Source organism: Chelonus insularis, unplaced genomic scaffold (genome assembly GCF_013357705.1).
Source record: "Chelonus insularis isolate UGA/USDA-ARS -01 unplaced genomic scaffold, ASM1335770v1 contig_3_pilon, whole genome shotgun sequence".
NCBI classification, from domain to species: domain Eukaryota; kingdom Metazoa; phylum Arthropoda; class Insecta; order Hymenoptera; family Braconidae; genus Chelonus; species Chelonus insularis.
The window spans coordinates 815,987-829,126 of NW_023276556.1; the positions used below are offsets into that span (position 1 = coordinate 815,987).

A 13,140-nucleotide genomic window follows, 5' to 3' on the forward strand; every position below is an offset into this window, starting at 1 on the left:
CTGGTTGATATGAGACATTCTAGAAGATCAAGTTTTGTTATTGAATTTCAATTAGCAATTAAGTGAGTCTCTGATCACATGTCTATTGGAAGATTCAGCATGAATCTTCACGAAGTTTATTTTACACTTCTGCTGACAGAACCATTTGATTCAATTCTAATAAAGTTTGATTAAAAATGTTGATTCAATGTTGTGTCTAATTACGGGCATACGTTTCACTCTCTGAGAAAATACCAATTCATATTTTCTTTTAGGATTCAACAGCTTCAACCTCTTAATTATCGTTCAACACTGGTCTGCGATCACCTCGACGTGTAACCAGCTTTCTACATTCTACGTTATTTTAGATCAGCTATTTTAATTTCAGTTATTAACGCCTAATTCAAAATTTGCTAATAAATAAGTTTAAATAATTTTAATTAAAATTTCTCTTATTCTCATTTGATTAATTAACTTTCAAACATATTAAGCAATTTAAACCATATTAATTCTCTTTTAATCAGACCTCAAGAGCAGGAGTGTAGCAGCCCTGTTCCAGTTGTGGAACCTAAAAAGTCATTTAATAGATCTGGCAATGGGTCAACCTCCTCAGGGGCTGGAAACATGGACTTTGGAGGTCTGGAAGATACGGGCTGGAATGAACTAGTATCGGGACTTTCTTCGGAAGAAAAAAAATTGTCCCTAACGACCCTTCAGCACAGCAATTAGTATCCTTTCTCAGCCATTTATTTCATCAAAAGGTGTTGGCGTTTAGCTCTATTCTTACTCAAAAGTCTGCAATTATATCGATGGCGAAGCCGGAGAAGAGAGAAATTTCAAGGTTAACATCCGTTGGTGAAAGCTATTTTAAGCGCTATTGGTGCTAAGAGAGCGGAATCCTTGCGGAATAAGCCAAGTATGAGACTAAAGATCTAGAATATGGAAGTTCCTCTGAATTGGCTGAGGCGAAACCATCCCGAGGAGAACAGTACTTTTCAGGTCTCTCGCCACACAGTGGCCTTGTTGTTATTGGCGTCAGAAAGAAGGATTTATGACTTAACGTTACTGTCCATCGAGGCGGATAATTGTATCCAAGAAGAGGATACCATAACCTTTTGGCTCATATTCGGCTCGAAAACAGATAGAGTCAGTTGTAGATTTTCATATTATCTACAACTTTTGTCTAAAACATTTTTAATATCTATTATAGTTTTCGTTAAAAAAGGGCTTTTGGAGCAATTTCACCTCTTTTTCACCCTGGCGCTGGGTTCGCAACCCCTTAAAACTATCTCTTCTTAAATCTAGTATGCCTAGAAATATTTCAGCCAAGTTTGACCGAGGTTGAATAATTGCCATTTCAGGTCTAACTTAACTAGAATAGAAGTTCATCCAGATTATTCATGTCTGAGCAAGTATACATCGAAATAATTGCCATTGCAATTTCTTCGATTTTAAAAGGAAATGCAGTTCGCCATGAGGCGATTGACAGCTCATCGCAAGATTGATTAGACGTGGCTGATCAAATCCTGAGTTCAGCATAAAAAGAATGGCAGTAATTTTAGGGATCCCAAGAACAACAGTGCACGCTATTCTCCAACAAGAGGGATACCACCCACTTAAAAAATTACGAGTGCAAAAATTCCATGAAAATGATCCAGAAAAACGGATAAGATTTTGCAGTTGGATTGTGGAACAGGAGGAAGCAGACCCAGGATTCGTTGAGCGGATCATTTTTACTGACAAATGCACTTTTACGAACATGGGGAATTTTAATCACCATAATGTGCACCGCTGGTCGATTGAAAATCGCCGAAGTGTCCAGCGTCAATTTAAAATAAATACGTGGGCTGGCATAATAGGTGATCGAATGGTAATTTTCGTCTTCGTTTAATAACTCATCAATTAAATTATGCATTAAGAGAAGTTATAAGATGATTAATTAATTATTGGCATATCGGCTTCCATGAATTTAAAGAAAATTTAACATCAGCGAATTACACAGCCACTCTTGAGAACGACTTGCCAGTACTGCTGAAATCAAGGGGGATTAAGAACCCAGGATCTAGAACGATATAGTTCATGCAGGGTGGTGCACCATCTCATACAAGTGTGAACGCACGCCAGAACCTTCAACAGCAGTTTCCTAATTGTGTAATAAGCAAGTATGAATCCGTTGAGTGCCCACCATGCTCACCTGATCTGAATCCACTGGATTTTTTTCTGAGAATGCACATGAGAGATAAAGTGTTCGTTACACCAGTCCATGATCGGGACGAACTAATGGATCGGATAAATTCGTCGCCACAATCAGTCACGCCAGAGATGCTAGAAAGAGTAGCAGGAAACTTATTGAAAAGATTCAAGTTGCGCATCCGATTTGGTAGCGGCCATTCTGAACACGACAGACGGTAAAGAAAATCAAACTTACTTATCAATAATTATAAACAATAGAAATAGATAAGAAAAATTTTAATTCTTGAATTCTTCCCAAATGTTCACGGATTAGTCGAAGACGATGACGTAAGTGTTCTATCATCAAGTTCTGAAGACGATCCAGCAGATCCTATGTGGCAAGTGAATTGAAAGAAATGCATGATTATAGTGATGAATTAAGTGTATCATGGAAAATTGATTACAATGTAATCAAGAAATCAAGAAACATCAATTTAAAAAATGCAGTGATGCGAAATTTTTGAGTCACTTTTTTTCATCTGATTTCATAATTATAAAATTTAAGCATATTTCGACTGTTTTCCAAAAGAGTCGTTCTGTTTCTTTGCCTTCTATCGTTTATTACCTTCTCTTTGGTCCGATTCTTTAATTTCAAATTTTGACTATTCTATGACTATTTTATAAGAAAGTAGTACCGTTTCTCTGCCTTCTATCGTTTATTATAAATAACTAAATTATACAATATTGATAAAAATTATTGATTTTTTTGTTAAGTACTTGAGAAACATATTCATGTCAAAAATACAGTGATGCAAGATTATTAAGCTACTCTTCAGTCAGTTCATTTGAATATTGGTAATGCAGTGTTCTCTCGTTTCTCCCTATTTTATTACTGTTCACTTTGCCCCGCCTACTTTCTTGACGCGCGCAAATGGTGCCTTTCTGCTCGTTCACTTTTGATTGTTTATAATTTGAAAACTCTTGATTTAAAAAAATCTTTCCTCCGGAAATCTATTTATTTTATTATTCTGAATATCTGGTTTCCGGGATGTAAATATATGGTTTGTCACCTATTATTTACCGAATACTAAATATATATAAATTCTTGTTATAATTTGATTGTTAGCAGTTAAATTAATTTACCAGAAATTGTTTAGTATTCGAAGATGAATCAAACGACTTATCGGCATATAAGGCAACAGATCGAGTATATTTTGATAATGACAAGATATCTGATGAAGAAAGAATGCTATGTTTAACATGTCGCACTAACAAACCGAAGGCAGCATTCTATCCGTGCAACCATCAATGCACTTGCTTAAAATGTGAATGCAATGTAGAATTAAAAAATATGATCCAAAAGCAAAATCACTCGAGCAGGAAAATTATATGCACACAATGCCAGCAAGAGGCCAGCACATTGCAAACCTATAATATGTAAAATATTTTTTCGATTTTGAAGATTGGAGAGATATAGAAGAGAGAAAGAAGCAAAATGACGTTGTATGCAAAAAATGCTCACTCAATTATGGAGCAGTTAAAATTCATAGATCCAAAACATAATACCATAAATTTTATCATTATATTTTTTTAAATGTATGTTAAGGACGAGGTCAAATGTTTTACACTTTTATAAAGTATTTATTCTTACTAATTTTCTATGAAATAAACATTATTGAAGAATTGAAGAATTTTTTAAATATAAATTTGATATAATCGTAATAATGATAATAAACATAAGAAATATTTTTATATTTAGAATAATATTTTATCACCACAATATGTAAACTATTTTTTATGTTAGTCTTCTACATTTTTTAACAAAACTATTTCACTTTCTATACGTTACTGTAATAAGTAAATGCTTTAAAAATATTAAATTGAAATTTTTAAAATATTACGTAGTAAAATATATTGTTCATTTTTTAAAACAAGATTTGTTTGATTTAAGAAGGAATATAATTTTTTAATATAAAAATAGAAAAAAGAAAATTTTATATTCAAAACCGCATTGGCACTGCCATCTCTCAGAATATATTGACATTTTTTAACATTATTCCTCTTTTACTGACTTCAAATCATATATCGACCTATAATTTCTGAGTGTGTGTCATCGAAATTTGTGGTATATAAGGACAATATTCGTAAAAATAGAAATTAGTTAAAGAAGAAAGAAAGTCATCACGCAATTAGGGATATTTTTGCTATATGAAATTATGTAAAGGAATTTATTTATAATGAATAACATAGAATTTGAAAAGTAATAAATAGAATTCAAAACATTCAAAAGTATATAATTTGGAATGTATATTACTAGATTTGAATTTAGCAGTTAACAAAATGGAAGACCCTGTCAAATAAAACAGCTGATTAATTTGTATACTTTCCTACGAAATGAAACTGTAGAGTTGTTGTATGTATACACTTTTCGGTGTGACGCAAATACTCAGTGGCAAAATGGCAGGCGTTATTGCTCGCTGTATTCAGTTTCCAAAGAGACAATTAGGTAAAATTATTAATTACTATTAGTTTTTAATCGTATTCAAGTTAGAAAAATGCATTTTTACATCGTTCAGTCGATAAATAAATTGTTTATTTCGAATTTTTTGATTGTTATTGATCATAAATATGCTTTCACAACATTTTGACATACAGGTTATATAATTTGATGCAATATTTTTTTTATCACAGGTCTTTTTGGATCTGTATTGAATTCTCAGCAGACGAGGACTTATGCGGATGCAGCTTCAGAAGGGAAGGTAATTTACACTATGTTGGTTATAATTCATCACTTATATTATATTGTCATCAAGTTTTTTACAATTGTTAAAGAATAATTGTTCAGTGAAAAAATCAGGAAATTTTCTAAAAAATACTTACTAAATATTTCAAAAGACCCAAAAATATTAATAAAACTAATTGAGTTTCATATTAATAAACTAATGAAATATATGTTTTTCAGAAATTTGGAAGTCCTCTTAATGATCAAGATAGAATATTCACCAACTTATATGGCCGACATGACTGGAGGTTGAAGGGTGCATTAAAGCGAGGCGATTGGTTTAAAACTAAAGAAATTCTTGATAAAGGAGCAGACTGGATTATCAATGAAATCAAAGTATCTGGTTTACGGGGTCGTGGCGGAGCTGGTTTTCCTTCAGGAATGAAATGGTCTTTCATGAATAAACCATCAGACGGTAGACCAAAATATTTAGTAATAAATGCTGATGAAGGAGAGCCTGGAACCTGTAAAGATCGTGAAATTTTACGTCATGATCCACACAAGCTTGTGGAAGGTTGTTTAATCGCAGGTCGAGCTATGGGAGCATGTGCTGCGTATATCTATATCCGAGGAGAATTTTATAATGAAGCATCAAATATGCAAGTAGCTATAGCCGAAGCTTATCAAGCTGGATTAATTGGAAAAAATGCTTGCGGAAGTGGATATGATTTTGATATTTTCGTTCAACGTGGTGCTGGTGCTTACATTTGTGGTGAAGAAACAGCGTTGATTGAATCTATTGAAGGAAAACAAGGAAAACCAAGACTAAAGCCTCCTTTCCCAGCTGATGTAGGTCTTTTTGGATGTCCTACGACTGTTACAAATGTTGAGACCGTTGCCGTAGCACCCGTAAGTTAATTTTTTACCTCAAAAAATATGTTGAATAGACAAAAGTCATAACGAAAATGATACTAAGAAAATTAATTAATGGTTTATCTTATCGATTATTAATACAATTTCAGACAATCTGTCGCCGTGGAGGAACATGGTTTGCATCATTCGGTCGACCACGAAACCATGGAACTAAGCTATTTAATATCTCAGGACACGTTAATAATCCTTGTACAGTAGAGGAAGAGATGTCCATACCATTGAAGGAGCTAATTGAAAGGCATGCAGGTGGTGTCATTGGTGGCTGGGATAATTTATTAGGTGTTATTCCCGGTGGATCATCAACTCCTATCATTCCAAAGAGGTAAAAGCTAATATTAAGTTATTACTAATACAGTTATTAGTTCTACGGTTGGTTTAAATTAGATAATTCGTTATTCAGTTTCTAATCAGTAGTGTATATATTATAGTGTTTGCGATACTGTCCTCATGGATTTTGATGACCTTGTCCGTGTCCAAAGCTCATTCGGCACCGCAGCTGTGATTGTAATGAATAAACAGACAGATGTAATTAAGGCAATTGCACGGCTCATTAGTTTCTACAAGCATGAGTCGTGTGGTCAATGCACTCCTTGCCGCGAGGGAATTTCCTGGATGTACAAAATAATGAATCGGTATTTTTTATGTTTTTAAAATGATTGATTTTATTATTTTTGTTAAATCATTAGTTTTTTATGATTATAAAATTTTTTCAGATTTGTCGAGGGTAACGCGGAGGAAAGCGAAATTGATATGCTTTGGGAACTAACAAAACAAATTGAATTACATACGATTTGTGCTTTGGCTGACGGTGCTGCTTGGCCAGTTCAAGGTCTTATCAGACACTTCAGACCAGTTATTGAAGAAAGAATACAGAATTTCAAACAAAGAGCCACTAATTAAAGAGTAAACTAAATAATAGAATATGTATTTATAATCAATATTAAGTTTCTTGCTCTGATTGTAGTAATTTAAGTATTAACAGAGTAAATATCAATAATAAAATAAAGTTTTATTTAATTTTTATAAAAATTATTAGAAAGTTTTAATTACAAAGTTCTCCATGAATAATGACATAGCTTATTCTTATATTTATTAATGTCCACAAGTTGTTATATTCACTTATTCTTTTTTTTTTGTGTAAATACACTTATTCAATTTATAATTTTTATTCACACTATAATGGCATTTCTAACTCATACAAAAGATAAAAAGGTTTTTATGAAAATCAGCCAAATTAATCGTTTGAAAAAAGCAATTCAAATGATTACAAGAGTATTACCATGACCAAGTCATTTAGAAGTACCAACAACCGTTGAGAGAGTAATTGAGGAATTCAAAAAGAAATGTTAGTACATTATTATCTTTGTAATAATCCCCTATCGAAATTACATAAAAAATGATTACTCTAAGCATTGTTGTGAGATCTTTTTGTGTTCTCTAGGTTAACAAAATTTATTTTTTTGCCTTCAGTTATTATTGATTTTTACTTTGAAGTGTTAAAAGCATGAAGCATTTGAATTTATGTGAGAATAATTTACAGAATGAAAAAATCTAATTAAGTCGTGAAAAAAATTGAAATACGAATTTTTACTTGTGTAAATAATCGGTTGAGTCATAAATTATCCATATGTAAAAAAATAATTAAATTTCATGTAATTGACATGTTACAAGTTTTGATAATAAATATAATTGGAAGTTTAATGGTTAACTTAATTACTTTTTATTGAAAAATATTGATAATTGTTATAACTAAAACAGTAATAACAGTAATCATGATATCAAATCAACTAGTACGAGCTTAAATTTTGAGATTGTCGAATACAATCAAGCAGCTGTGTATTTTTTTGTCCACTTATATTTCTTTTTTTTATCCAAATATTACTAGTATTTTATTAAAAATTAAAGTAACTTGATAAATATAATATTTTGTGAGTTATTTAATAGTAATATTATTTGAATTTATCATTATTAATAGTTTGTAATGCTTTCATATCAATATACGTTATGCGCTACCCGTGTTTCGATTGGGCTAGTTGCACGGGAAACTTCTTTTTGATATCCGGATAACACGACGACAAAAGAGGTATTTTAGTCTTCGATTGTTTTCGGGAATCTTCGGCTGTAGTTGGAAGGAGAAAGAATTTCTTCAATACAAGAAAGATGTCACTACTCTAGTATTTGAATTTTTTGAATGGACCAATCAGAAAAGAGAATTTGCTCAAGAATATTCATATACTGCCAGCTATTGAGTATTGATAAAATAATAAACAATGATCAACCGAGAACCGCCGAAACGATACGAGAGTTTCCGAAGACTGAAATACCTCTTTTATCGTCATGTTTTAAGAATACTAAAAAGAAATTTTCCATTCGGTCAACCCAAAATACGGACGGTATACACGGTTACACGGGCGGTATCTTTTACTTATACAATGGTATGCTTTTATGCATGTATTGATGAAATTAACTTTTTAATGATTGTAAATGAGTACTTATAAACAATTTCAAAATGTTTAAACAATATTTATTATGTTTATGACTTGATTAATTCGGTTCAAACAGATAATTTGTTATTTGGTAACATAAGTAAACGAATGCAAATCAAGCTTAAAAAATAGAAATTGAGATTATTTATATTGTTCGGATAATTTTTTTCTAAAAGTGATAATGATCCAGATGTTTATAAATTATTGATGATATTTTTATAAAATAATGTTCAACTCATCGGCAAGTCAACTGACATGAAACGTATGAAGTAGAAATCACGGTTTTAAAATATTAATGTAATGATAAAGAAACATAGTTTATTATTTTGAATTATTACTTTTATGAATATTATTAATGTAAATGAATTATTTAGTTTATGATTATAAATTTTTAATGAGTATTTCAATATTTATTTTGTTATTCGATGCATCATGACAGTAATGAATAAGGCAAGAATTAAGATACCGCAATAAATTTATTAATTTGCAAAGATTTTGATGATTTGACATTTGAAACTATAATGGTAATTATCGTATTATAAACATAAACATAACAATAATATTAATAATAACAAAATAATAAAACTTCTAACTTATCGAACGATAATTAGATTTTTATTCGTTCATTATACAAGAGGTTTTATCATTTTTTCATTCACGAACGCTAACGATTCGCTTACTATAATATTATAAGTCGTTACAATGTGCGTATACAATATATATAATATATACAAAAGCGCTCGCTTGATTTACAGACAAGTTTTCCTCTATCATTTATCCTTTTAGTAAGGACTGTCTTTTTTTTGCATATTTTTTTGTTGCATTTTATCAGTAAATGTTAGTTTTTTTTTATTTATTAGGTTTATTTTTATCTTAAATACATTAATGTAGCGATTACATAATACGCTAACTCATGTGAGTTCTGCGAGATTTTGTTAGTAAGCGCACAAACTGTCTTTTATAATAGGTCCGTTGTGACAAATTCTCGTCCAGTGACTATAATTTCATCTATAATGTTTCCTCACTGACGTTATTATGCAGAATAACGCAGATTCTCATCCTAAGGCCAATTTGAAGACATACGTGATTGTGTAACAAAATAATATTGTCGGTGCCGGCGTGGCTTGGAACAATTCTTCAATTACATCATTATGTAATTTATCGATTTCAATCACTCTTTCGTTCAATTAACAATCTGACAATGGCATTTATAATTTTTACAATTATGATACGAATCTTATGAATAATTTATTTATTAATTGTAATATATTTTGTTTGTTGAAACACCAGTTCACCAGTTTTTTACAGATATGATTTATGCTCACGAATGTTTCTTCGTTAGGATGATTTTTGTTTATAATTACTGTTTTTAATTGTTGTAAACTTTTTTATTTCTGTGCACGCGCCGTCTAATTCCTGTATATTATTGGCCTATAAAAATAGACGTCTCTCTATTCGCAATTTCTTTTTATTTTGCTAACAAATCCTTGCTGCCTGAACAACTCGAGAGTAACTCAGATATGTATTTGATTGTTTCAATTAGTTTTTGATAAGAGTTTGCTTGCAAATATATCAGCAAAAATATCTAGCTATATACTGAGAGTATTCAATGCAAAAAGGAAAATATTTTTAACCTCTAAACATAATAATATTCTTACATTTTGTTTATGTGAATTCAATAGATACAAAGCTTTAATACAATTAAATATAATGCTTTCTCTAGAGCGTTTTTTTTTTTGGTTATCTTGAGAATTAGTGATTATTTTCTTTCTATACATCTGACGTTATTTAAAAAATATATTCTCAAATAACTATTTTTTTTAATGCAACTTCAAATTTCGTATTATATTTCCAGTTTTCCTTTACTTTAAATTTATATTTTTTGTTATATTATTTATAAAGTTATAACGTCCTTTTTGTAAATTTTGTACATTTATGAATATTCAAATGAATCATTCGTGTGAATTTATGTTTTTCGATTGATCTTCTTAACTTAATGGAAAAAATATAAACTGCCATACATTTTCAATTTTTTTTTACATTAAATTTAATTTTATGCATCAATCCATCTCAAAACTGCTTTTTCATTTACAAAAGATAAATTTTTAAACGAGTTTTGATGGAATTTCTGAGAGCATATATGTAAAGATGACAAAATTGTTACTCTCACTACACGTTTTAATTACTTAATAAATCGCCAAGCTTCTATTGATTTCAAGCTTCAATAGTAATTTTTTCTAAATAAATTTAATAAAACATGACAACCTACAGTTTCAAGAAATAAAATCAATTCTAAGAATTAATATTCTTATTAATAAGTATTGAAATATCTATATCTAATATAGATATTTTTACAAATAAAATTGTTTACAATAAATGACTTAAAAAAACTAAATCAACATATCACAGGCATACAAAAAATATACATTCCTTTATGCATCAAATAGTTAATAATGAAAAAGTAACAAAAAATAATAATGCTGCGTTGTCTCGAGTTACTCAGAAGAAGAGAAGCTTACGCGTGGGTGATTGGTCCCACGATTTCGGGACCGGAAGCTACTATTAATCTGAATAATGGAAGCTTCGTAACTTGGTTGACCACGAATTTTACATCCAATTACTATTCTAATCCTTCTTATCTAATGGATAAGCGATGAAAAGTTAACAGTAACATTAACTTTCTCTTGTAACTTTAATCCCAAGCCAAACACGTAATAAGGAAGATAACGAGTTTCAATAGGTCAGCCAAGTCTCGAAGGATGCTAACGGATGGAAGGCACGGGAGAGGATATAAAAAAGGATGCGGAGGTACAGTTGCTCTCAGGAGATACGTTTTTTAAGGATAATGACAGTGGTTGACTATCGATCCTCTTCCTTCCACTCGCAAGATGCCCACGCAGGAAGAGGAGTCTCATATTCCCATCCAGGACCACAATAACGCCAAGCATGAAGATACATGACCAAGTCTGAAGGCTTTGGGTCTCTATATTTCACCTTACATTCATAACAGTGAGGGTCTACGGTAACTTTGTTGTTGGTAAATGTTGTATCTGGTGGTTCTGATCCAGTTTGAGTTCCAACTGTGACTTTCAGCGTACTGAGAGTTGCCTCTGGCTGTTGCTGTTGTTCCTCTTCAATGGGACCTGGTGTTGATGATGGTGAACTCTCTTTATCAGCACTTGAGTTTGACACACGATCCTCAATGTCTAATTTAGGTTTGAAGAGGCTCATTTCTGAATCACCATCCATTCCTAACCAGTTTTCAGCATTGTGAATGCCAATGAGGTCCTTGACTAACTCTTCATCAGTTTTGCCAATGTTTCCGCCCTTTCCCTTTTCCGGTCCAAAGACCACATGATTGTAGAGTGGGTCATTAACTACTGGATAACCAAGGTACTGTAGGTGAACACGAATTTGATGCATTCTTCCAGTTTGCGGTTTGCAGAGAACTACTGATGATTTTCCATTGTAGCTCAAACGTTTAAATCGTGTTACACAATCTTTGCCTTTCTTCGATACTTTACAAACGCCAATTTTATATGAGACGACTTCAATTGGTTCTGAACAAACTACTTCCTCCTCCGGAAATTCTCCTTCAACACGACACACGTACTGCTTGTGCACCTAGAACAAATTATTTTATTAGTGATTATATAATACTTTCATACATCAATATATTAATTTAAAAAATTATCTAAGTACAATAAAGTATTTGTTTGACTTTCGCTAATTTTTTTAATTTCTTTTTATTCATAATTTATTATGACAGTACTGATAATAATACTTTAATGGATTTTATGGAGTAATTTTACTTCAAAATTCATCCACTACAAACTCCTGAGGCTTTTTAAAAAATATTACTTTTAATTCTATCCCATTAAAATAACCCTTTAGTTAGTAAAGTAATTTTTTTATTGCGTGCATTTTCCACAGATAAAATAATTTGTCAAATGTTTGTGAATATGTAAAGAGCATCAAGTGATTTATTACTTTTATTTTGTATGCATATTATATATTAATGGCTCATAATTCATGTCTGTTTTACATAATGTTTTGCTTTATTTTATTATCCAATTTTTTCGTCTAATAAAGTATGTCATGCTTGAATCTAATATATTTCATTACAAAATAGTTTATAACTAATAAATCATTAAAAATTATTTGTATTTGTGTTAATAATATGATAAGTGGCTCGAGACTTATTAAACACGCAAAATAATGCTACTTTCTAAAAGCAAGCAAAGTGAAAAATATTTGATCACCAAATGTATTTTTTTACACGTATAAACGTTTACTATTATCCCAAAATTTTATTACATAAATATTTAACTGGAGAATACAGATAAACAGAGATAAAAGTTTATACAAATAGAGGTACAACAAAATACGTTTTAACGTGATGTCCATTATAACGAACGAAAGCTTTACAAGGGATAAGCAAATTACATTGTTCAAAATAATACAAAATTCCCAAATGTAGATAAAGCTTTTTATTTTATTGTAACATGATACTAAAAGAAAATAAAATAATAACCCTAAATAAATACACACCTGTCGGTTTCTGATTTGATGCTCCATTTGTCTAGCTTTTTTTGGTGTTCGTCCAAATAAAAGTATTCCACTTGTAAGCCTATCCAGTCGATGAATAGTTCTTAAATTCTTCAAGTTGTACTCTTTTGCAAGAATAAAAACCACCGTATTATGTCGATAGCGACCACATGGATGAACCTGTAATCAATAAATAAATAATTACCATTGCTTAAATTATTTGACATTTGCTATTTAAATGCAAAATCCAATCAGAGATGAATAAAACACAAACTATCTACATTTATCATAGATAATATA

The 13,140-nt window shown here is 30.8% G+C and overlaps 2 protein-coding genes across 4 annotated transcripts in view; one reads left to right on the top strand and one right to left on the bottom strand.

Moving 5' to 3' along the window:
• Positions 1 to 4,502: 4,502 nt before the first annotated feature.
• On the top strand, positions 4,503 to 6,877 carry LOC118068455 (NADH dehydrogenase (ubiquinone) 51 kDa subunit). The gene is made up of 6 exons (XM_035085873.1): positions 4,503 to 4,657; positions 4,843 to 4,910; positions 5,114 to 5,782; positions 5,896 to 6,128; positions 6,235 to 6,438; positions 6,520 to 6,877. The coding sequence occupies exons 1-6, from the start codon at positions 4,567 to 4,569 to the stop codon at positions 6,704 to 6,706; spliced, it is 1,452 nt and encodes a 483-aa protein (XP_034941764.1). The 5' UTR covers positions 4,503 to 4,566; the 3' UTR covers positions 6,707 to 6,877.
• Positions 6,878 to 8,885: 2,008 nt separating this feature from the next.
• The window catches only part of LOC118068715 (RNA pseudouridylate synthase domain-containing protein 2-like), a 97,429-nt gene continuing 93,174 nt past the window's right edge, over positions 8,886 to 13,140 (bottom strand). For all 3 annotated transcript variants that reach the window (XM_035086347.1, XM_035086348.1, XM_035086349.1), the window contains 2 exons: positions 12,844 to 13,020; positions 8,886 to 11,916 (listed from right to left, as the gene is read on the bottom strand). In XM_035086347.1, the coding sequence (XP_034942238.1) occupies positions 11,152 to 11,916; positions 12,844 to 13,020 (942 nt within the window). In that variant the 3' untranslated portion in view covers positions 8,886 to 11,151. The remainder of the gene's footprint in view (positions 11,917 to 12,843; positions 13,021 to 13,140) is intronic.